This window comes from Prionailurus bengalensis, chromosome B2 (assembly GCF_016509475.1).
Source record: "Prionailurus bengalensis isolate Pbe53 chromosome B2, Fcat_Pben_1.1_paternal_pri, whole genome shotgun sequence".
NCBI classification, from domain to species: domain Eukaryota; kingdom Metazoa; phylum Chordata; class Mammalia; order Carnivora; family Felidae; genus Prionailurus; species Prionailurus bengalensis.
In genome coordinates, this window is record NC_057349.1 from 16,851,034 (window position 1) to 16,876,462 (window position 25,429).

The window sequence follows — 25,429 nt, forward strand, 5'->3', positions numbered from 1 at the left end:
CTAGAGACCTTGCTTTGCCCCTTCCAATCATGTCCCGAGAACATCTAGATAATGATCCACTTTCTTTCATTTTACAGCACTGGGTTCACTGGGGGAGCTCGTTCACCATAAAGCGGCCACACAGAGTTTCACTACCACTTACAATCACATAAAATTTGGATGTTACAAAGGAAATCACTATGAAATATCAGGAACACTTGGATTTCTAGAAAGAGCGTTCGACCAACATGTACTCCGAGGAAAACACGCTATATGCTTCAGTTACTTTATAAAGAACCACAATTATTCCATAAAAGGAAAAGGAATCTTAGGAAGCAAAGCTAGGCAAAGTAAGAAGCAGATAATTTGAAGAAGGAAAAGTTACCAAGCCTGCATTCCCAACCACAAACTAACATTTACCGAATACATGCTATGTTCCAGATGTTTCCTCGATGTTACATTTAATCTCCAGAATAACTCATCAGGTAGGTATTATCATTCGCAATTTAAGGTGAGGAAACACAGACTCGGAGAGATCAAAAAGCACTCTGTAAATCACAGACCTGGTAAATCACAGAATCAGGCTTCAGTCCCAATTCCACAACTCCAAAACCCCAAAGCCTCTGCAATTTTTTTTCCAACTAAACCACACAGTTGATAGATGCTTAGGCAAAAAAGTTCTCAGTGGACTAGTGTTTGCATGAGTAGTATGGATGTAAAATACCAGTAATAGTTACACTAGTATGCTAAGGGCACAATCATTTCACTTTTTCTATCTTCTCAAAAGCAACCAGATTTTCAGCCAACTAGATGGGTCTCTGTGAGCAGTCCTGGGTAGAAAGCTTGTTAAAACATGTCATGAAACTGATGTTCTGAGGACCCAGGATGGAGCTCAGAAGACCTTCGGAGAAAAGGCAGTGATGACAGAATGAACGAGGTGGACAAATCTTCCCCCCAAACACAACTTACAAAGCCACACAAAACTCAAAAACAACAAGCTCAGCATTCTGGAAACCAACCAAAGCCAATCACAAACTGGAAAGTATTTAAAGTACTGAAGTTCAGGTAGGACCAGCACAGCATCAGCCTATGTCATTTCTGCTGGTGGCCGTTCCCATCCCCTCACCCCCAGCTCCATTGGTGCCACAGCTCAGCAGTGAGAGTGGGTGGAGAAAACCAGTGGCGTCACTGCCACCGCCAGTCCCAGCCCACCAGACAGGGAGCAGAGCACTGTCAGGTCAGGTGGCAATCCCATCAACAAGAGAACACAAAGGCCCGAGCTCTGCTGGCTGGAGGCTAAGGTCCCATGCAGGGCGAGCAAGAGATCAGCAGACTAGCCAAGATGGAAAAGGGAATTCTGGGAGGTAAGGCAACCAGAGTGCACTTGATAAACTCTCTACGGACGTCCCAGGTTGACCAGAGATTCTGTATGTGCATTGCAGACACCAGACTGGGCTCATGGCACCCACACACCCCTTGCTGACAGATCCCCCACCTACACACCCCATGAAGATGTAAGGGGGTCCGGCCGAAAGTAGAAGGCAGGGGAGACATGAGGACTGCCTGAAACCTGAATGTGCCTCTCAGCCTACACACAGACCCGTCAGCCGAGGGAAAGCTCTACTGAGTTGAGGTCAACCGCTCATCCATCTTTGGCTGAACACAAAACTAGGAGCCAGGAGGGTGACCCTAAGGGAAGCCAGGCTTACAAGTAACAACGAGAAAACAAACAAACAACAAATCTGGGCAGACAGCAGCAGCCACACGGTATGGGAGAGACAGCCTTCGCAGATGTATTCCAGGCAAGTTACTAAAGAAATAAACAGAACATCGAAAGCAACAACAAAAGACACAAGTGACAAGAATCAGAATAAGAGCTGCTACAACCTGTTACCTGAAGCATAAAAATTTGACAAAAGACTTGGGAGACAGGAAGAGAAACAGGGAAGTGTGACCTGTATGCAGGAAAAGGTAGTCAATATGAGCTGTCTCTAGTGTCCCCAAATGTTGGATTTAAAAGATTAAGACTTCAAAGCAGCCATTATATGAATATACACATTTGAAGGAAAAAAACATAAAGAACTGAAGAAAACCATGTTTAAAGAATTAAAATAGGGGCACCTGGGTGGCTCAGTTGGTTGACCGTCCGGCTTCGGCTCAGGTCACAATCTTCCAGTTTGTGAGTTCGAGCCCCGTGTCAGGCTCTGTGCTGACAGCTCGGAGCCTGGAGCCTGCTTCGGATTCTGTGTCTCCCTCTCTCCCTGCTCCTCCCCTGCTCATGCTCTGTCTCTCTCTCAAAAATAAATAAATAAACATTAAAATAATTTTTGTAAAAGAATTAAAATAAAATATGATAACTCAACAAATAGAGAATCTCAATAAAGAGATATCAATTATAAAAAAGGGAACCAAATGGAAAATTCTGGAGTTGAAAAGTAAAACACATGAAATAAAACATTTACTAGAGGGGTTCAATGGCAAATTTGAGCTGGCACAAAAAAAAAAAAAAAATCAGTAGAGTTGATGAGAGCACTATGGAAATTAACCAATCTGAGGAGAAGAAAGAAAACAGATGAAAGAAAAATGAAAGGAACCTCATGGCATGTGAAAAGACCCCAGGCTTACCAACATATGTGTGATGGGAAAAGAGAAAGAGGTAAAAAATATATTTTTAGAAAAATGGCCTGAAACTCCCCAAATTTAAAAAAAAAAAAAAAAAACACTAACGTCCATATCCAACAGGTTCAACTCAAAATAGGATAAACATAAAGAGATCCACACCTAAACACACAGCACTCAAACTGCTAACAAAGAAATAAGTGAAAGCAGCAAGCAAAAAATCTCATCGCGCAGAGAGGAAAAAAACAACAAAAAAACCGGCATGAAAAACAGCTGACTTCTCATGAGAAACGATGGAGACCAGAAGGCAGTGGAAGGTCCAGAGTGATAAAAGAGGAAAAACTTCATCAGCTAGGAATTCTATAGACAGAAAACTACTTTCTAAAACTGAAAACGGAGGGGGGAAAAAAAAGCATTCCATGATTTTTTTAAAAGATCATTTGCCACTAGAAGACCTGCCTTATAAACAACGCTATATGAAGTCGTTCAGGTAGAACAGAGGTGACACAGAGGATTACTCCAACACATGTGAAGAAATAAGGAACGCCAGAAAAGGTAAATAAATATGTGGGTGGATACAAGACTGTTACTTTTTCTCATTTCTTGTCTTAAATGCTTTAAAAAAACGTTACGATTGTGTAAAGCCATAATTTAACACAGTAGGGCCAGGTTTATAACACAAAGGGATTTAACACATCTGACAATAATAGCATAAAGGGGAAAAGAAAAAGAAACTGGGACAAAGTTACTATGTTTTCCCAGGTTCAAGCAGATAGGGAGACCTGAAGGTGCATATTATGATGTCTAGGAAAATTAGTCAAAAGTATAGTCAACACAACAAATGCAACACAGAAATAAAAACTGCAGACTAAAAAATACTGATGAGTGAACACAGAAATCATACTCAATTTACATATGTAAGAAGGCAGTGAAATAAAAATTGTACACTAAAAAATATTTAATGCAAAAGAAGGCAGTAACATACAGAAGGACAAAATTATGAGGCAATAGAAAAGAAATAACAGGGGCACCTGGGTGGCTCAATGGGTTGAGTGTCCGACTCTTGGTTTCAGCACAGGTCATTACCTCGTGGTTCTGTGCTGACAGCATGGAGCCTGCTTGGGATTCTCTCTTTCCCTCTCTCTCTGCCCCTCCCCTGCTCATGTTCTCTCTCTCTCTCTCTCTCAAAATAAATAAATTAAATTTTTTTTTAAAAAATTAGAAAAGAAATAACAAAATGGCAGACATATTTCCAACAATAAGTACATTAATGTGAATGGAACAACCCCCCGCCCCCACACCCAACCAAAGACAAACTGTCAGATGGACGAAAGAGCAATTCCAACAACACACTGTCCACAAAAAAAAAAAACAAAACAAAAAACAGCCCTTAGGTTCAAAGAATCCAAAGGTTCAAAGTAAAAGGGTAGGGAAAGATATACCATGCAAACAGCAAACCGATTCCTGAGGGGGTTGGAATCACTATAATATAACATCAGGTAAAACTGATGTTAACAATCAAACTTGATGTAAATGACATTCTAGAACACTCCGGCTCATTGCAGACTTGAGCATGGCTGCTTACAATATTATTCATAATAGGCAAAAACTGAAAACACCCCAAATGCCCATCAACTGGTGGACAGATAAAACAAGGGTGATACATTCATATAACAGAATTTTACTCAGCAATGAGAGGTGAAAAAAAAAAAAATCCTGAAACATGCTGCAGTGCAAGTGTGTCTCAAACACATAATGCTACCTGAAGGAAAGTAAAGACAAAAGACCAAAATTGTGTGATCCCATCCTATTAAATGTCCAGAAAAGGCAAACGTAAAGAAGCCAGAAAGCAGACGGGCAGGTGCCTGGGCCTATGACTGACCACTACGAGGCCTGGGGAAACGTTGCAGGTGATGAACATGTTCTAAAACTGGAATGTGGTAAAGGCGGCACAACTCTGTAAACTTACTAAACTTCATTGAACTGTACACGTAGAATGAGCGAATTTTACTGCAGGCAAATTGTACCTTTAAAAAGCTGTAAAAAAAAAAAAAATATATATATATATATATATCGTGCAGGGATTTAGGGAGGCAATGAACTCCAGTCTGGAGACTGAAAAAAGGCACTCTTTCCGTGAGAACTTAACCAAACTCTGGCTTCACTCAGACGTTACTGTAAATGCAAAGTGCAGTGGCATTAATTCCACCAAATAGAACAGATAAACCTGAACTATCAACAGACAGAAGGCCAAATAACGCACTTAACCCCTCTGCCATGCAGTTACGCATCTGCTCATGTATGTAAATTGAATATTATTTCTATGTTCACTCATCAAATGTTTGCACAGCGGCCGGACGGTCACGTGGCAACCACTGTGGTCTCTAACTCTTCAACTACAAATGTCCTGAAAGCCAGGGGCAGAGCTGTTGAAGTCCACGTGTCCAATCCATCCCAGCAGGGCCTACAAAGGTCCAGGCCAAGGCTTCCAGACAGCCCCGTGTTCTCACTTCACTTCATGTCCACTACAGGTTCTGCCTTCCACTTGAGAAAGGGGGCAGGTTAACATACCAAATCTCATACCACTTCTGAGCCACATGCTAACACTGGCTGGTTCCAAAATAACAAGGCTGGGGGCGCCTGGGTGGCTCAGTCGGCTGGGCGTCTGACTTCGGCTCAGGTCATGATCTCACGGTCCGTGAGTTCGAGCCCCGCGTCGGGCTCTGTGCTGACAGCTCAGAGCCTGGAGCCTGCTTCCGATTCTGTGTCCCCCTCTCTCTCTGACCTTCCCCCATTCATGCTCTGTCTCTCTCTGTCTCAAAAATGAATAAACGTTAAAAAAAAAAAATTAAAAAAAATAAATAAATAACAAGGCTGACGCTCCAACGTGTCTGTGGAGAAGCGGCACGGCCATCAAAAGTGTTTCTCAAACTCTTCCAACAGCCGTTACGAGCTCGACCGAGCCTCGCCTTCGCGCAGGGTATTTAATCGTAAGCAAAATAAAGGACGGCAAAACCCGAACGTACGACGTATCTCCTCTCATTTCACTGCCCCCAACACCACCAGAGAATAAAGCACTGCTCGGAGATTAAAGATCGTGGTGCGGGCTAATATTGAGAATTCGGACACTCCGAAATGTAATCGTGTTCTCTGAAACCCGAAGTTCCAATCGCAGAGCCTGATGCGTGAACAGCAGGTATCACAGGCATCGTGCAGATAACGGGTCCCGTTCTCAGCGCACGACTCTCAAGTGGCAGGCCTGCCTCTCACCGGCCGCTTTTCTGAAGGCACTCCTCTCAAAGCCAGCTCTTTGGCTCTATTTTCCTGAAGAACGATCCTTCACAAAATGCGTGGGGGTACTGCCCTGGGAATCGTGCCTAACCGTATTTTTCTACCACCGTGAGTTAAATACAGAGGTGACTGATGGACACTGTACAATTAGAGAGAGGACACTCCGACAGAACGGCTCCCAGGCCTTCTGAGTGGAGACCCATGATCCTGGCATCAGAATGTGGAGACTAATTAAATCCTCTGTCAAGACCAACTCAACCTCTGAGGCCCTCCCACTTCCCCTTAGAACCAAATGAATGGAAATTCCCTTACCATGCTTGGCGGGCAGCGGACCCTAACATGCTAAAGCAGCCCCTCTAAATTCCCCTGGAAATGCATTCCTACAGTCCTCCAAAGAAAGATGGAACATTCTAACTTATTTCCAACCATAAAGGGGTTTACAAATAAATAATCCAATTCCCCTCTATTCCAGAGACAGGGGTCAGCAAACTCTTCGTGTCAAAGGTTACATAGCCAATATTCTAGGCTTTCTGAGCCATTTGCAATTACCGGACTCTATGGCCACAGCAGGAAAGCAGGCACAAACATAAGTAAATGAATGGGCGTGGCTGAGTTCCACTAAAACTGTATTTACAAACACAGGTGGAAGACTGGCTTCGACCATTCGACTGTGGTTTGCTGAACCCCTGCCCTAGAATAACCGCTGTGGAAAGCTAAAAAGAAAATTCCAGACCGACATCACCCCACCCCCAACTCCTGCCCACTCCCATGCCTTATTCTCAAGGAAGAAACTAAATTCAAGTCATTTGCTCCAGGTTCTATATTACTCTTTGGCTGGTTTGTTCATACGTAGCAAGATAATTTTCTGAAATAGAGACAGACAGAGAGACAGAGCCTGCCTCATTCGTTTAACCTAACATCCTTTTCCTGGATGTCACCAAATTATACCGACCCTAGGTGGAGGTGGGTTTTTTTTTTTAATCTACTTTATTTCTTAAAGCAGTTTTAGGTTCGTAACAGAGATTTCTCATACACTCCCTTCCTCCACACATGCACAGCCTCTCTTACAATCAACATCTCCCACCAGAGCAATAAACTGCTTACAAGTGATGAGCCTGCACGGACACATCATCACTCAGAGTCCACAGTTTCCATGAATATTCACTCTTGGGGTTGTACATTCTACAGATGCGAACAAACGTCGAATGACCTGTATCTACCATTACAGTACCATACAGAGTAGTTTCACTGCTCTAAAAGTCCTCTGTGAGGAGGTTGTTTTTAAATTTCAAAGTATTAGAAGAGAGTCTCTAGCCTCTGACATAACCTTTTACAAATATTCAACCTAGCAGAAAAAAAACCTCAACTTGGTGATCTTATAATTATCGTAAATACAAACTGCACATGTCAAACCTAAAGGGCTTCCTTTATTCTTCCCTAAAGTTTCAAGTTCATCGAGAAATCCACTCCAATCAAGCAAAGTAGACCAACAACCACTTCTCTGTGATTTTCTCCCCCTGTCCCTTTGTTCTTGCCGACAAAGTCTCAAAACAACTTATTTTCCTTACCAATCTATCCTTCCTTTCTTCAAAAGTCCATCTCAGAACTCTACTTGACTCTGTTTTCACTAAGAAAAAAGTTCACTCCTCCAAGAAGTACTTTCTGATTGCTTTCTCTCACCCAGATGGTTCTTCCTTCATGTTCCTTTTGAGATGCTTATACTGCACATTCCATATTAATCTTTTTAATTTTTTTAACGTTTATTGATTTTTGAGACAGAAAGAGACAGAGCACAAGTGGGGGAGGGGCAGAGAGACAGGGAGACACAGAATCTGAAACGGCTCCAGGCTCTGAGCTCGACGCGGGGCTCAAACCCACGAACCGCGAGATCATGACCTGAGCCGCAGTCGGACACTTAACCGACTGAGCCACCCAGGCGCCCCTCCATATTAATCTTAAATTATGTATTTGTCGCCTATATTGCCCTGAGATCTTTTTCATATGTTTGGAGACCCATTATATTAAAAACCCTTAAAAGGCACGTGTGACATTTTATTTCTAACAATAGCATACTTACTGCACATTCATGGTCACAGGAATTACACGGAAGACTAAGAGAATCTCCTAACCCGGATCCCTTACAAGTGGTTCTTTTATTTGCCCTACATCTACACCACAATCTAGAGGAGTCCGAACATAACTGAAATAGTACATTTTCTATATTCTTCTGTACCTACTTCACGAAGCACAAAATGTTTTCATCTATATTTTACTTAGAATTTTACTGCTTTCACGTTAGTTTTCCCAGATACCGTTTTTAAGCACTTATGTCTGAAATATCCAGCTATTAGGTGGAGACTTCCATTGAAAAGATGCCATTCTTCTTAAAAATAGACATACTAGGGGTGCCTGGGTGGCTCAGTCAGTTAAGTGTCCAGCTCTTGATTTTGGCTCAGGTCAAGATCTCATGGTTCATGAGACAGAGCCCCACACTTGGGATTCTCTCTCCCCCCCACCCCCGCCCTACTCTCTGTGTCCCTCCCCGACTTGTGCTATCTCTGTCTCTCTCAAAATAAATAAATAAATAACTTAAAAAAACAACAACAACAGAGATACTATCCAATAATTCTACTACTGGTATTTACCCAAAAGAAACGAAAACACTAATTCAAAAAGATGCATGCACCCCTATGCTTTATAAGTCAAGATATGAAAGCAACCAAAGTGTCTACCGATAGAAGAATAAAGAAGATATACTGTACACGTATACAGTGGACTATTACTCAGCCATAAAAAAGAATGAAACCTTGCCATTTGTAACAACCCGGACGGATGGAGAAGGGGATGGAGAAGGTATTATGCTAAGTGAAACTAGGCAGAGAAAGACAAATACCATACGATTTCACTTATATAGGAATCTAAAAACAAAACAAGCAAACAAACAAAAAGCAGGAATAGATCCATAAATACAGAGAACAAATTGGTGGTTGCCCGAGGAGATACAGATCGGGGGGGATGGGCAAAACAGGTAAAGAGGGCTAAGAGGTACAAACTTACAGTTATCAAAAAGTAAGTCACAGAGATGAAAAATACGTACATACAAAATGTATTCCAATACATAAGGAATACAGTCAATAATATTGTAACAATGCTGGATGGTGACAGACGGTGACCACACTTTATCATGGTGAATGCTGAGTAGTGTAGAGAATTGTCACATCGCTATGCTGAACAGCTGAAACTAATATAATATTGTATGTCAACTATATTTCAATCAAAAAATGTTTAAGTAATAATTATCAAAAATAAATAAATACTGCCGCTTTCGCTTTTAAGCAAGATATCTCTACTTTCAATATATATTACTAAGTAAAAACGTAAGCCAACATCTTTGATGGAACAACTACTCTTTCTCTCTTGAAGAGCCTGGAAATTCCTTTCCTTCTAATAGCAAACCCAGCGGGGAGTAATATATACATAACCAACTCTGAAATGAATTTCAACAATTAAAGACTCAGAGAGGGAAAATCAGCGTCCTTGGAATTCTGACCTTCTGAGTAACCTTGGCCCCAGGCGCTGTGCTTGACAAGCTTTATTTTGCAATTAGGAGGGGGAGGCATTTGCCAGCTCTTACTAAGCCGGAAAACTCTACCACCAGCAATAGCAAGTATAAGCGTGACAGTCAAGAGCAAAGGCCGTGGAGACTCCCGGCTGCGGGACCCTCAGCAACCAGCAACCTCTCTGCTTCATCCCCCTGTCTATGTAACAGGGGCATGAGTGGCATCTGTCTCGCTTGGGTGTAAGGATGACATGAGCAAAGATCGTAAAAGCATGTTGCAAAGAGCCTAGCATCCAGACCTGTGGGCAGGTTCGCGCTTTCGATCGTAAAAATGACATAACGCAACGTCCCTCTTGCCACGAGTCCATAACAAACCGTAACTATGGGAAGTGGTATGATTTAAAAAAAAAAAAAAAGAAAAGAAAAAAACACAAATTCCTCAAGACCACTCCGCGAAGAAGCTGCTTGAAGCCAACTCACTTCAACTTCTCTGGTTGGACTTTCTCATCCATAAAATGAGGGAGATGAACCAAATGACCTCCAAGGTCTGTCCTTCCCAGTTGTAAAATCTGTATGGCTCTCTTGGAGAGGCAAATGAGAAACCAGCCTGACACCCCTCTGGCACTGTCCAACCACCTTCTGGGTCCCTGGGCTATCTATCATCTCAGTTCATTTTCATTTCTTCTTAAACTGTCAAACATGGCCCCAACTGAATGCTTAATTTAGTGCAATATTAAGCAGTTATATGCTGATCTGGTCCTGTTTTTCACAGATGAATCTTTGTAATTGGAAGATAAGCACATATAAGGATACTACTACTGATGCAAAACATAAGTATGTTTAAGAAAATACATACTCTACCCATATGGGCACACAGAAATACTACACACGCACAAATACCCAAGTACCATAAAAATCAAGCTTTGCCATCGATTAGGCAGGAACAACTCTTAGACTACACGGGTTCCCCTTCACCGGATTGTGATTCTAATTAATGATGTACAACCAACTAGTTTATGATCACTATAGTTTTTAAAATACTTTTGCATGGCAGCACAGCCTTAGAATATTTTCTAGAACAAAATTCATCATCGAAAATTTCTTAAGAATCTTACGTTATTTTAAAGAGTCAAAATTAATGCAATGCTACCCCAAATAAAAGCCCTAAGCCGAATAGTCAAGAACTTCCTTCTGAAGAATGACCTGAGTATTGAGAAGAAATGACACTATTTGGTGATAAGTTTCTGCTCTGCTCTTACAAATATCAAGAGTGGGGTTGCCTGGATGGCTCAGTCGGTTAGGCATCTGATGCTTGATTTTGGCTCAGGTCATGATCTCCCAGTTCATGAGATCGAGCCCTGTATCGGGCTCTGCACTGACAGTGTGGATCCTCTTGGAATTCTCTCTCTCTCCCCCTCTCTCTGCTGCTCCCCACCACCTCTCTCAAAATAAATAAATAAACTTAAAAAAAAATAAAAACTTAAAAAAAAATCAAGTGATTTAAAAGAATACCTAAGCACCATATGAAATTTTGGCATATTATTAATATGCAAAAGAGGACGGTTAAAGTGTTTTAAAATAATACATATAGGAATGAAAAAATAAGGCATTCAATTTACTCACAAAATATTTGTTCAGATAACACAAGAACCAACTTTGTCCCAGACTTGTTCAAATTACATGGCATTCTAAATGTAGGGCTTAAAAATGTACGCATATAATGGAAGACTTTTATACACATTATGTATTTTCCTATTCTATGGTAAGATAAAATTACACCTCATCAGAACATACTTTGTGCAAAGACGTTCTAAAATAAAATCATTACCCTGATTAATCTTATTATTACATTTTGTATTTGCTTTTAAAAAGAAAAAAGCATTTGGTGAATGTTAAGCATTCAAAAAGCACCAAATAAGCTCTCAATATGAGCTGAAAAGTAATTATCTGAAAACAAATGGGAGGCTTGCTATACTAAATCTAGTCTTTTTATCCTCGTCAAAGTAACAACTACCTATACGGTAGCTGCTAATAACTTCACTAGTTTTCTTACCTTTAGCACCAAAAACTATAGGTGAAATTATTTACTTATTTCCTTTCTAGCTGCAGTCATATACAGAATTTTTTTTTTCAATAAGCCATGGGGTGTTTACCCTACAAGATTTCTGACTTCTCAAATCTTAAGGTGGTCAACATAGAACTGCTGACTTAACATTTAAATATATATATTTAAAAAAATGTAGAAACGGCTGGAACTCCATGTCAAAATCATCAGAATTAAATTTATTCTACTTATAAGCCCAATAAGACCATCCCTACATCACAGGAAAACAAAAGACAGATGATTTACCCAACAAACCACTGGAGTGGTGATCCAACAATCACTCTACACGCTGACAACAAATGAAAATAACCACATTCATCAGATTATTCCTGAATACACCTACAGGGTTTCCGAGGGCCCACACAGGAGGGGAGCACAGGAGACAGAGGGAGTGGTGCCATCTCTCAACCTAAACACAAGTGAGGTCTTCTGTCCTACAGGATCATGAATGTCGCCGCTTTTAAATGCAATTGTAACACAACAGAAGACTTCACAATCAGTTTCCTGACAACTACAATCAACACATGAGGTGAGGTTTGAATGGGTACAGACTGAGAAGGCAGTAAGAGTTTTCCTTCCCATATTCTTTCCTACAGTGATGTCTCTCCCCCACGTCCCAAGCCCTAGACAAGTCAGGACAGTAAGACCTTTCGGTAATTAACGCAGACGCAGACCCGTAGAAGCAGTATCACACCATGCTTCTGGGCTTCCTCTGTTTGCAAAGCAAATGCAACCCAGGAGTTTGGCATAAACCGGTTCTTTATAGTAAGCCACAACTCCGCATCGTTTACCTGGAGTCAGGCCTCGTGCTAAATGCTGCCGTATTATCTAATCTTCACGCATTATCCAATGCTTGCAGCTTGCCCAAGGCCACACAGCTAGCCCGTGATAACATGAGGCCAAACTCTTCACCATTATAGTAATTAAACGTGCCAAAGAGATAAACTCTGGGAATCCTAAGGCAAAAACTCACGTAAAACAGAAGTTAGTAATAACTACTTGGTTCGGGCGATTAAAATTTTATATTCTAATGGGTTTCTTCATCTGAGGCTACCAAATATCAGAAGAAGCATTTGCTAACCAAGGTCCAAAAGCATAAACAAATTTCCAGAGTCTAAATCATCTTTAACCCTCTACCTTGCTAATAAGCTAGCGCAGATACACTCTTGTTGAACACAGAGGGATGACCAGAACAGTCTATCTTGACACGTAAATTATATCCGGCTAAGACAACAGGTCTGCAGGCGAATAAACAAGATGCAATATCAAAAGTACGGTCAGGTACCTGTAGACACAAGCAACGGAGGCCTACTGTATTCGGGGGAGTGAGATGGCAGGGGAGAAGGGAGGAGAAGGGGAGAAAGCTCAAAGATGAAGAGAAAAATCTTTGGCAGAGACGACTCCTACATGAAGAAAGAAAACAGTAGAAATGAGAGAGGAAAAGAAATACTTTCCAGAAAGAAGAGCAAGCACAGAAACGCTGGGCCTGTGTGCTGAGCTCCTGAAATGGCAGATTACCCATCAGACACAGGACAAGGAGACGGCCAAACCGGGTCGGAGCCAAATTCAGGACTTTGGGCCTCATCTGACAAGGTGATGGGCTTCCGCGGACCCCTCGTGTGTGGACCTCACCCTCTGCTTCTCACGTCAAAATAAAGCAGTGCGTTCAGAGCCAAGTGTGCTCAACCATAAAAATGAAAAACAGCCACACCAAGAGTCCCCAAATATGTTTTGCAAAAGGTTAAACAAAATTCACCTTTTTGCAAAAGGTTAACACTTGGTGTTTTCTAACGCTGACTTCCGATCTTAAAGTAGATCAGTCTTTGAAACCCTAGGCCCAAATTCAACGATATTAGGTTAACACCTATTTTCTTTCTTCCCCAGAGTTTTGCACCACATTCACAATGATGCCCGGCGCAGCAGAAAAACAGCCCTTTCTCTTAGGAGGACTGACATGGAACCCCAGCAAGTCTCCGGCTCCTCCATCCGGGTTACCTGAGTCCAAGTAAAGACCTGGGAGGGCAGGGGAGATGGGGGATCAGAAGGGAATGATTGTGGGCAGAGGTGGCACATTCACCAAGACCATACATGGGAGCTCCAGCCCGGGAGTCCGCCATATAGTGGCCAAGAGCCCTTCTCCGGGGAACCTAGGACAACACACGGCCTTTCTTCTGAACACCCAAGTGTTTCCCTCATGCTCTTCAGAAATTCTTATTCAACCTCGCAAAGGACACATCCGTGTTAAACTCTACCCATCTGCTTCGTGCAGACAGGCACCGGAGACGAAGGTTCTATGTGGTTTATAGGGCCAAGGACGGAGAATTCAACAACCCTCCCTCCTACAACCTGTACAGATTCCCCATCAGTTCTAACTCTGTTTCCGTTTTGCCCCAAATTCTTGTCTTGCCCTTAACATGTCAATTCTTTTCATACCTGTCCACTAAAGAACCTTAACATCGGAGAAGTGTAAACTCCACCTCTCGCAGGACTGAAGTGTGGATGTGCCTAATTTCAATCCATATAAATTTTGTATCCTCTATGATAGATTATACTTGCGTAATATTTTTGTACATGAACACACGCACACACACGTGTATATAGTTTCCCCCAAATAAAATTTACATTCCAGAAAGCTGTAATATGTTTACCCTCCAGCTTTGTATATCCACTGGACCACACCAATACCAGTTGAACCGAGAATAAATCAAAGAAAAATTGTATTTTAAGTATTAAAACTGCCACGAAAACATAATAAACATATAATCCGTGTTTGAGCAGAAATGTTTTTATTGTTGACTTAATTACCAAACACAAGACAACTACTTTGCAGACTATTTTCCAAGGAGGCCTAAAAAGAAGAAATGCACTTAAAACAGTGTGAGCAGTCCAAACTGGGCTGTGACTCGATTTCTGGTCTTCTGATTTCCTCTCTCCCTATTTCAGAGCTAACTGACACAACAAGTCTTCTGTCAGTCAAAGCAGCGGGTGACAGGTAAAGCAAAACAAACAGGATATTTCAACTGTCACAGTGAGATACAACATAAATGCTAATAAATTCATCCCTAATGTTTACCAGCTTGCTTTTTTTTTTTTTTTTTTTAACCAGCAAAATGGACTTATTCAGGAATAGCAGAGGAATTACAATTCAGGACATACCTGCTTACTCTAACCCCCAAACTGTGCCTGGGGATACAGTCATCAAATACGTTTTTTGGAAGGGAAGTAGAAACTCTGGAAGTGTTACATCTTAGCACTTTCCTGCCTCTGTGCCTTTGTTTGCTTGGGTTTCCCCACCCAGAACAGCCTCACCCTCATCCTTCTCAGCTGACTAAGCTCACTGGCTGGGATACACCTCTTCCATGCTGCGCTGTCCACACCCCCAGTCAATCCACGCCCCTGCCCCTACCCCCCCTTCCTCCCCCCCCCCCACCACTCTGCAGGTCCCACCACCTTGGCTAATCTACTTTGATCTGCTCTTCGGTGCCTGAGAGCTCATTACTGCCTTAGCCAAACAACTTTCTGGACTCCCTGATGGGCCAGACCCCAATTTAGTTCAAGTTCTCTTGGAGAGGGAGCTGAGTGGCTCAGTCAGGTCGTGAGTTCGAGCCCCGCATTGGGCTATCTGCTGCCAGTGCAGAGCCCGCTTCGGATCCTCTGGCCCCCCTCTCAGCCCCGCCCCAGCTTGAGCGAGCGCACACGCTCTCTCTAAGATAAACGTTTAAAAAATAGTTAATTATTTAATTAAGACTCAGACGGGGTGGACCCTCAGGATCTGATTTCTAATTCTCCCCTTCCAATCTCCTACCCTCTCCCACTCCTTTGGCCCCTGAAGAGAACCTGCTTCAGATGGTACCCTTACTTCTCTTTTCTTCCCACCCTGCCCCATGCCAAACTCCCCCTGCCCCCACATCAGGGCACAGTAGGACACCCGGCCTCTGTGGAGGCTTCATACCTCTGCTCTCCCCTCACCACGCTGGCGCAGGTATGCGTTCACCCATCTCCCCTCCTCAACTCCACGCTTCTTTCAGGGTCCACATTTGAGTATCATTTTGTCCCTACCTCCTAGAACAGTGGCACCTGAAGGCATCCAACAACTACCTGCCGGGTTGTACATTTGGGGCAGGAGGGAAAACAGTCTGTGGCCTGACATCTGCATTTCTCTGGATAGCCATGGGATCTAGAACATTATGAAGGACAAGCACGCCTCATTTTATTGGGCTCTATTTTACTGCACTCTGCAGATGCTGTCTTTTACAAACTGAAGGTTTGTGGCGATGCCGTGTTTAACAAGATGAGCAGCATTTGCTCACTTTGTGTCTCTGTGTCATGTTTTGGTAATTCTCATGACATTTCAAGCTTTATCGTTATCATTATTATATTTGTTATGGCGATGTGTGATCCAGGATCACAACTTGCTGAAAGCCCAGATGAGAACAAGCATTTTTAGCAATGAAGTATGTTTGGAGTACGTTCGCTTTTTAAGACAGTGCTATTGCAAAATCCATCGACCACAGCAGAGTATAAACATAACTTTTACGCTAACTGGGAAACCAGAAAATTCATTTGACTCGCTTTACCACGATATTCGCCTTATTGCAGTCATCTGGAACAGAACCCACAATAACTCCAAGGAATGCCTGTGTATATGAAATACGAAAAATGTTTACTATTTATGACCTCATGAATAATACTTTAAGACCAATCAGGCATTCCTGTCAACGAATATCTAGGCTCCTATTAGTTGCCAGGACCTGTGCGGGCCTGGGGCGCCTACAACCCCCAAAGCTGCCTTTGTGCACGCTGGAACAGGGCACCCTCTTCAGACAGATGAATTACAAAAGCTGGGCCCAAGACTCTAAACGCCCACCTCAGCTGGCACCCAGGAGCGTGAAGGCTCTGCCTACAGTAGTAAATGAGACAAAGTGCCTACTTTTCGGGAGCTCAGATGCTAGCGAGGACGGGCAAATACACGGTCAATTTTCAGCATTTTCTATGTAACTCTGAAAACTCAGACTTCGACGCACAAGACTTAACGGTCTCCATCTAAATCCTCACCTCATTAAACACTGGTGCTATAATCATCAATTTGAACTTGGTCTGAGGCAGCCACCTCTGCCAGCAGAAAGTCCCAGTACTCTTTTCGGCAGGAAACCAGCACTGTTCCAGATTCAAGTAGGCCACAAGACTGACCACATTTCCAATTACCACCTCACAGTGACTGGCTAAATTGATTTCACAAAGAAACATTCCAAATTAATTGGTTTGGTCTTAATTTTTTACCTTGCGTGTACCTGAGAATGCCTTTTTTTTTTTTTTCCCCTGTAATGGTAAATATTTCGCTAAGCTACTTTACTCAGTTGGGAATTATTTGCTGTAACCGTTCTTTGCTTAGCCCTGCTAGACCCTTACCTGCTGAAACTGAATATAAAAGATAATTGTCCCTCCCAGTTGCTGTAACACACTAACCAATATACTATTTGAAAACCATAAGCTAAAATAAACTCACCTTCCTAAAATTAAAATCTCTCTTCACAGCTAAGGGGAAACGCGCATGTTTTCACCTTTGTACGAAATATATACAATGTACGTAATTTGGAAGGCCTGCTTCCTCATGGAAACACAGGTCATTTTGCCTCTGAGTTCTGCAAATGATGGTCTGAGTTAATGGCCACCACAACCCTCTTCACTTCTTGCCGATCTAATGTATAGACCAGCACAAAGACAAATCTCAAAAGCAGTGTGGGGGAGGGGCACAAAAATTCCCATTAATCCGGTTGGCAGAGGATATCCCACTATTCATTTCAGACTCCGCGAAGCAAACACGGTCCCTGTTAAGAGAAAGTAAATCTCTCATTTTCATACCCACACTGATGGTTGGGAAGGCACTGTCATTTCGTCAAATTGGATTGATTCATTCCACAAATATTGACGAAGCATTTCCTGAGAGACGGGCATCACACGGGAAAAGTGGCAGTAAACAAGAGAAATGGCACATTCCTGGCACTCATCATGGGGCAGGGTTGCCATCCAGTGAGCTGCCGTTTCTGATACCCAAGAAATACTTTATCATACGATTTATTGTGAACCATCCCTCCACTTAATGCCGAATCTTACCTCTTAGATTTCTAGGATGAATCTGTTTGGTGCGAGGCATCTTTTTTGATTCAGGGGCTCCTTTTTCTTCTCAGAAACTGTGGGAAGTGCAGGTCACAAAAAGGTAGCTCCATAAACTCAACATCCATCAATTAATCCATGTGCTAAAAATGAAAAAAAAAAAAAAAAAGAAAGAAAAATCACACTTTACTACCTTCAAAGGAAAAAGATATTTCAAAAGCGTGGCTTCGTTCGGCACTAACCTAATCTCCACAAAAGATAACCAAGCTAGAAACACCTGCAGAAGATCACTTACTAACTTTTAATTAACCATAGGACATCTCATTTTGCTACTATCTGGGCTTTCTCTTTAAGAAAACAGAAAAAGAAAATCACCGTACCTTTACCAAACAAGAGTGAAAAAGATTCACTCAGCTATGTTTTACAGTAACATCACAGGGTACAATTAAAGTAGAGTGTTAGGCTATACAAAGGTTATACATATAATACGTATACATATACACACACATATATGTTATACGTGTGTGTGCATATATATATATATATATATATATATATATATAATACTTCTGCTTGCTGCTTGTCCATAAGCACTTTGGGAACAAGGACCATGTCTCATTTATCTTGTTTTACTGAATTAATTCAGTTAATATATGTGGTTGCTACCGGAGCTGCTCCCCAACTATTCCAGCTTTCTCTTCTAGGCTTGTGGTAGGACTGTACCTTCTGCCTCCCTGCATTTAGCTACAATGTGCGACCAGTTCTGGCTAATGACCTGTGAGTGGAGGAGACACCCACTGCTTCCAGGCTGTACCATTTATTACCAAAGCAAAATCCTCTAGCACTCTCTGTTCCTTCTGCTGTGGGACAGGCACCGTTCCAGACAGTGAGTATTGCAACACAGAGCTGAGGTCATCATCACATAGCATAAACAAGAAAGAGACCTTTTGTTGTCTTAAGTGGCTGAGCTTTGGGAGTTATTTGTTACTGCAGCACAACCTAGTCTGTCCTGACTTCTATCCTTTGAAGACGGTGATCGGAAACGCAATATGCCAAAACGTTAATAATCCCAAACCTGATCATCCCTCTTCCCACACTGGCCACCTGTGTCTCCTCTGTCACAAGATCCTCAAGGATCCTCCAGCTTAGTTTTAACTTCCCGGAAGGATGCTGATAAGCAAAGCCTAATGCGATGATAAACATGAAATTATGTTTAATCACGAAGCAGACACAAAGAACGGGATAGGAATGCTTTGTTTAAAACTTGTTATATCCAGTACTACAGAAGAAACTGAGAATACTTACTAAGCACCTGCGGGGTGCCTATGTACTTTCTACACATTACCTAATCCAATCTTAATAATAACTGGTAAGATAGCTATCATTTATCTGCTCTACAGAGAAGACGACGAGAGACGACAGGCTGACTAACCTGCCCATGGTCAGCGACTAAAAAATATGGCACCAAGTGACTTGGTTACTCTTCAGTGCTTATTCCCTCAGCGGAGGTAACACCGAGTCTGTGGTTTTATTCAACAGGCTGTAGGACACAAGTCAGGACTATATAGTTTGCTGTCAAACCAGATTGGGTTCAAAGCCAGGTTTTTACCCCTTACTGTGTGGCCTTGTTCAAGGCACTTAACCTCTCTGAAGATCAGATTTCCCAACACTAAAACTAAGAAATAGTATCCACCCCATAGGATGGTTATAAGGTCTAAACTAAACAATGTTGATGCTTTGCCCACTGCCTGGCACACAAAAACACTCAAATATTAATACTCCTTAAGAAAGCCTATATGGGAAAGACTGGATCTAATACTCCTGTATAAGGTTTTGGAAATTTATTATTTCATCATAGCAGTGAAGAATTGGAAGGAGGCTACAATTAACTTCAGTGTTTTACGCCTGGTAAGGCCTTGTGTGGGTACTGCACAAAATTATTTGCAATGTTGTTGTTTTTTTTAACTGCATGGGGAAGAATACGAAATATGATGGCAAAATACCATCACAGGGCTAAATGATCTATAAAAGATACGGTTCCTCAACTCTCTGCATTAAATACATCCACCATCCGATTCACGAAGCTTGATTCAATAGAGAATTCCGAGACGTTAGAGACAAATTGCGCGAATGCTTAACTAAAAGCTTTTAAATGGTCATGATATCTGGAAGTTTTTAAAGCGTGAACTCCGAATGTAATACAATCACGTGACCCCGAATCAGGAGCCTAAATATAAAATATGCAAATTCCCAATCAGTAACAGCTCTTGGCTACCCGGTTCCCTACCTACCCACTGTCCCTAGCTGTCCATCCCATGTTTAAACCCTTGTGGGGGGGAAGTGAGTATAGGGAAAGACAGCGGCACTGGAGCGACTAGGACAAGTAATAAACCGTTCCTTTGCAGGAAAGAAATAAATACTACATGGAGCAAAACCATGACAGGATCAAAAAGCGTAAAGACAGTTGCAAGGAGAAAAAACATGAATGAATGTGGAGGGCGGAGCCTGGGAAAACCCCTCTGCAACGCTGCACTGAACAAAGCGCTTCGCATGCCAGGAGGAGGGGGAATGGAAGTGCCAGCTCAGGAAGGAGCCCGGAGTGGATGCGGAGAGCATGAGGAGGAGGAGGAGGAGGAGGAGGAGGAGGAGGAGGAGGAGGAGGACGGGATGAGGCGAGCGCGGCAGCCCTGAGACTCCTCCTCGCCGCCGGCTCCGCCACCGCCCCCTCCCCTCTCCAGCAACTCCGTCCCCAGCCCGACCCCAAGGCGAGCCAGAGCCGACCCGCGCCCAAACCCACCGCCCACTTCCCAACTGCTGCAGGCGCGTACTCCCAACCCGGAAAGAAACTACCCAGGTGGCTGGGAGTAAACAGGCACTTAGAGCAAAGAACGAAAGGAAAAGAAAGCCACAAAGCCGGGAGGTTGGGAAGCCGAGGCCTGGTCTCCCTCACCCCCCACCCTCTTGCAAAATGCGTCTGAGGCTGGAACGCGGGGTGGGGAAGCTGAGTCCCTCCGTACCTGCTCGCCTCCCAGGACCGCAGCTCGGGCCGCTCGCGCGCTGCGAGGGCGCCCAGAAGTGGCAAGTGTCTCCCGCACGCAGCCATCCCCTCTGCAAGGTCGGCGGTTGCACACACACGCACGCACACACACACACACAGAGACACACACACACACGCGCCCGCACGCCCCCCGCCCGCGGAGGGGGAAGTGGTCCTTCCCCCCCCCCCCCCCGCCTCCCGCCGCCCTCCCAGCTGCAGCGCCCCCGCCGCGGAGCCCGCGCCGAACCTGCTGCCAGGACGCCCGGCGGAGCCGCTGCCGCTGCAGCCGGCCCTGGAGCTGCGCTGCTGATGGCGGCGGCCGCAGCTCGGAATCTCCGCGACCCCCGCGCGGCGGCGGCGGTGGCGGCGGCGGCGGCGGCGCCCGGGATCCCTCCTTCACTTGACAACCTCAAACACAAACATAGCCTCCTCCCGCCGCTGCTCCCGGCCCCCAGGCTCCGTCCCCCTCCCCGCCGCCGCCGCCGCCGCCGCCGCCCCAGCAGCAGCCACACTAGAGGCCGGCGACTGGCACTCACACCACCCAGCGCTGAAATATTAAACAGGGGAGCCGGCCGGGGGGCGGGGGGGGAGCGCGGGGCGCGCGGGCGGGGGCCGCAGGCGCCGGGCGGGGGAGGCGGCCGCGCTCGCCGGCGCCCCGGGCCGCGGCATGACCGCCGCCGCCGGGAAGGGGGCAGCGGGGGGCCGGGCGGCGAGGCTGGGCGAGCGGCCCCCGGGTCCGTGGGGCCCGGGGCGCGGAGGGCGGGCGCGGGCTTTACCTCTCCCCGGGGCAGAGTAGGGCACGTTTAGCGTCTTTAGGGGCGACGGGAGGTGCGCGGGCCGGGCGGCGCGGGGGAGGGAGGGCGAAGGTCCGAGGCTTTCCCGCGGGTGGGCGGGGCGGCAGGGGATCCCCGGGGGCGGGAGGCGGGGAGGCCGCGAGCTGAGCCGCGCGGGCGGGGGAGGGGGCGTCCCCGAGCGAGGGCTGAGGCTGGGGCTCGGCGGGGGAGGGGCGAGGGGGGTTCACTACCGGCGCAGAGGCCCGAGTGGACAGGCGCGGCCGGCGGCCCTGCGCAGGCTGGGAATGGGGTGGGTGCCCCGGTCGGGGCTCGCGTGGAGCCCGGAGCCCCGGGTCTCCCCGGCGGGGCGGGCCCGGGACCGCACCTCCCCCCGGCCGCCCGCCCGCGGCTCCGCCCAGCCCGGCCGCCGCGGGGACGAGGTGGGGGTGCCGGAGGAGGCGGCGGCGCGGCCCGAGGGGGGGAGGGGCGGGGTTAGGGACGCGAGGGGCGGGAGCCCGGGGTCGCGCTGGCTCGGGGACTGGCGCCCGGCGGGGGCAGAGGGGCGGGCCCAGCCGGTCACGCGGCCCGGGGAAGGCCTGGCCGGGTCGCGCAGTTGGGGGCGGTTGGTCGGGGCAGAGGGGCGGGGACGGGCGGGGCGGTAGTTTCTCTTTACCGTCTCTTTACTTTCTAAAGCAGGATGTGGGCCGGCCCAGTGACGTCATGGGGTCTCCCAGTCCCGCCCCCGCCCGGGCCGAATGGGGGAGGGGAAAGGAGAAGGGAGGGCGGGGGGGGGGGGACCCCAAGGGGGTTTCCTCAGCAACGCGTGGAGGGAAGGGGAAAGTCATTGTGAAACTTGAAACTCATTAACTTTGAAAAACAACTTAAAAAAAAAAAAAAACAGGGAGGGGGGCGGGGTGTTGGTTTGGAGGATGGAAGGGGACATATTATTAACCCTGAACTGAAACCACTTCTTGGTGGCGGATGTTCTATTAAAAGATTGAGGGAAGCCAAGGTTATTCCAGAGGCCGCTCCAAAGCCCGCTGGTGGTTCCCAGAGCCCCGGCTGCCAGCGAGGTTAACCCTTACCGGTCCGCCTGACAGCTTGGGTCAGGGAGGGGAGGGGTCTTTGGGGTCAGAAAAGGAGGTTTGGTGCTGGGCAGCCGACTAGGCTCCTAGGACGCTGAGGAGGAGAGGGGGAAGAGGGAGTAATTACCATAAACCAGAGTTTGACCCTTGCTGCTAGAAAGCAGTAGAGGAAGCAAGGAGTGGTAATCTATGGACATAAATCGGGAGGGGCTGGACCAGGGTGTCGAACAAGGTCTTTGGGGTTAGATTACTAAAGAAGGTTAGAAATCTGGGGCTCAGAAATTCCACATGTACACCTAAAGAAGCAGGCAAAAGTGAACTGGTTTAAGGAGCCGCGTTGAACTTGGGAGGAATAAGGCAAAACAAAAAATTTGATGCATAAAAATTTCTCAGATTAAACCAAACTGCTTTCCCCTTTTAAGGAATAAAAATGCTAAACGACCGTACACCCACTATGTGGGCCATCTGTGAAAACTTGAGTTGTTTTGTTCCCTGGGGCTTCCATAAAGACATCTAGGTTTTTCCTGCTAGGGTTGACCCCGAAAATTCCCTGAGGAAATCCTACCTCTAACTCATTTGAGCTAAAAAAAAAAAAAAAAAAAATACTTAATGCACCAGAATGGCAATGATTAAAAATGGAATACTCGGTAAAGGCAAGCTTGTAACCAAAAGTCATGTCACGTAAAGGGGGAAATAATATCTGTTAAAAACTAAATTTGGTCATAAGAGCAAAGATCATCCAATAACTGCCTAAATTTGAAATGATGTTTTTTAGCATACTATGCTCCCAACCTTGCAGTGAAATAATGCAATCTTTAAAATTTCCAAGTGATGTAATCATCTCTCTTTTATAAAAGTAGATGCCATCCAATGGATTGCAGTCACAAAAATTAGGTAAAGTCCAACTGGGCATTTGAATAAAAAATAAGCCTTCATTTAAATGTTCAAGTATACCTAATCTGTCCCAAGATGAAGATTAAGGTAACTTGATAATTATTAATTCTGCCTAGTGTCACTTGCTAAATCAAAATGCTAACTGGATGAATATAATTTTAACCCAATAGTTGGTGAATCGATAACAAATACACACTGTGAACACAATGTTTATATGGGATTTGGCACTGTTGGGAGCTTTCTAACAGATTAAATCTGCGATTTGGAGTTACAGACAATTTTGTCATTTCAGCCTGTTAAAGAACTTTTTTTTCTTAAATAGACTACTCACAATTTAACTTTCTTGGGCGGCAAATCAATATTAAAACTCTGCTTTGAAATACATGCAATACGGAACAGTTTCGTATTTTCTAGTTTCGAATTTCCTAAATGCATTTTCTCTTCCTAACTCTGCCTGCGGTTCTAACTTCCTAGTTATCAGAACGCAGGCAAAGCCAGCTGAACGGTAAAGTAGCCAGTTTCGGCTTGTTTTGTGGCAAATTAAATACAATTTCTCAAATAGTATCGGAATATGGGGGGGGGGTGTTAACCAGAAAATAAATGTGAAGGGTGAACAGCAGTTTGAACTGTCAAAAATTCTGGAACAATGGGGGAGGTGACCATACTCTGGGGGAGGGGGTGGGGGACAGAGAGAGGGTTCCTACGGCCCCATTTCACTCTGGCTGCAACCCTGCCGGCCGTGTGAACGCTTCTGCAGCCCCCCTCGGGGAGTGGGGTTCAAGTGAGGGCAGTGTCACGGCAGGGCTCTACGCACATTTTCCTCGCTGAGCAGTTTTGGGAGAACACAAGTCCACGCTGCGGCTGGGTCGCGGGACCCAGCCGTCCCGCCGCGTCCGCCGAGCCCCGCGCCGCCTCCGCCGCCCGCGCGTCCTCCAGCCCCGGTTCCCACGCGGCCGCCCGGCCGGGCCCGGCTCGAGCTCCCCCCTGGCGCGGCCCCGCGGCCCCGGCCCTCCGCCCTGCGCGCGGCCCGGCAGCGCCGCCGCCACGCGGAGATCCCCGAGGTTCCTCCCCGCCGGCCGCCGGGTCACGCCGCCGCCCGTCCCTCCCCTCCGCCCTCCGCCCTCCGCCCTCCGCGCGCGCCGGGCTTTCCCGTCCACCGGCCGAATCCCCTCCTCCTCGGGGCGACCCGGCGACAAAACCTTCCCCGCCCGCTCTGCCGACTCTGCCCCACGCCCAGGCTACTGCCAAGCCAGACGCCAGACAAAAGAACCCAGAGAAAACTTACCCGAACTGCAACGCAAAAAGTCTGATCCAAAGCTTCCTGGGTTTAACTTTTAATTTTAAAAACAACAAAAGCAGAAACCAAAAGCCTCCTAGGTTGGAAGTGGGCGTGAGAGGAAATGCTAGGGGGAGGCGCTTCATTCCCTCGGCTGCTTTGCCCCCCCCCCCCTTTTCTGGCCCCTGCCTGGGGCTTTGATGTTATCTAGTGCACCGCCTACGTTGGTTTATACCGTGGGCTCCGCGCCGAGAATGATATACGGGTATTTGGCACTTTCTGTGCCGGTTTGAAGCGAAGGAAGCAGGTGGTCACGGTAAAGGATTCCCACTTCTTCCCCCATGCAGTGAGAAAGGACCCTTTGCCCAGGCTGTCCTTTGTTACCGGGACCGAAATGAACAATCCACCTTCCTAGTGATCCTGGAGGGCTGGACCATGTGGTATTTTTCTGTTAGACACACGCACACACACATGCACACACGCACACACACACACACACACAAAGGCCTTCTAAATTAAATTCCTTTCCCCTCCTCTCTTAGCACAACTTTGAATATTGTATGTTTTCTGAGGCTTTGTTTGCTTTGTAGACCTGTTTTGAAAGTAAATATTATTTCTCTTCTGAGATGGACCCCCAGCCTTGCAGAGACAAGTATATACCTCTGAAGAAAAGAATCTCCATAATAACATGCCTTTCG

General features: G+C 45.7%; 1 protein-coding gene across 5 annotated transcripts in view; it reads right to left on the reverse strand.

Moving 5' to 3' along the window:
* HIVEP1 (HIVEP zinc finger 1) overlaps window positions 1–24,860 on the reverse strand; it is a 149,361-nt gene extending 124,501 nt beyond the window's left edge. For 2 of the 5 annotated variants that reach the window (XM_043590823.1, XM_043590819.1), the window contains exons 1-2: window positions 24,741–24,860; window positions 17,667–17,809 (exon numbers count right to left, since the gene is read on the reverse strand). In XM_043590823.1, the coding sequence (XP_043446758.1) occupies window positions 17,667–17,706 (40 nt within the window). In that variant the 5' untranslated portion in view covers window positions 17,707–17,809; window positions 24,741–24,860. Of the gene's footprint in view, window positions 1–17,666; window positions 17,810–20,683; window positions 20,816–20,950; window positions 21,107–21,479; window positions 21,613–24,740 lie in introns of those variants that run through there. The other 3 variants (XM_043590821.1, XM_043590820.1, XM_043590822.1) reach the window with 3 other exon arrangements.
* Between the last annotated feature and the right edge of the window lie 569 nt (window positions 24,861–25,429).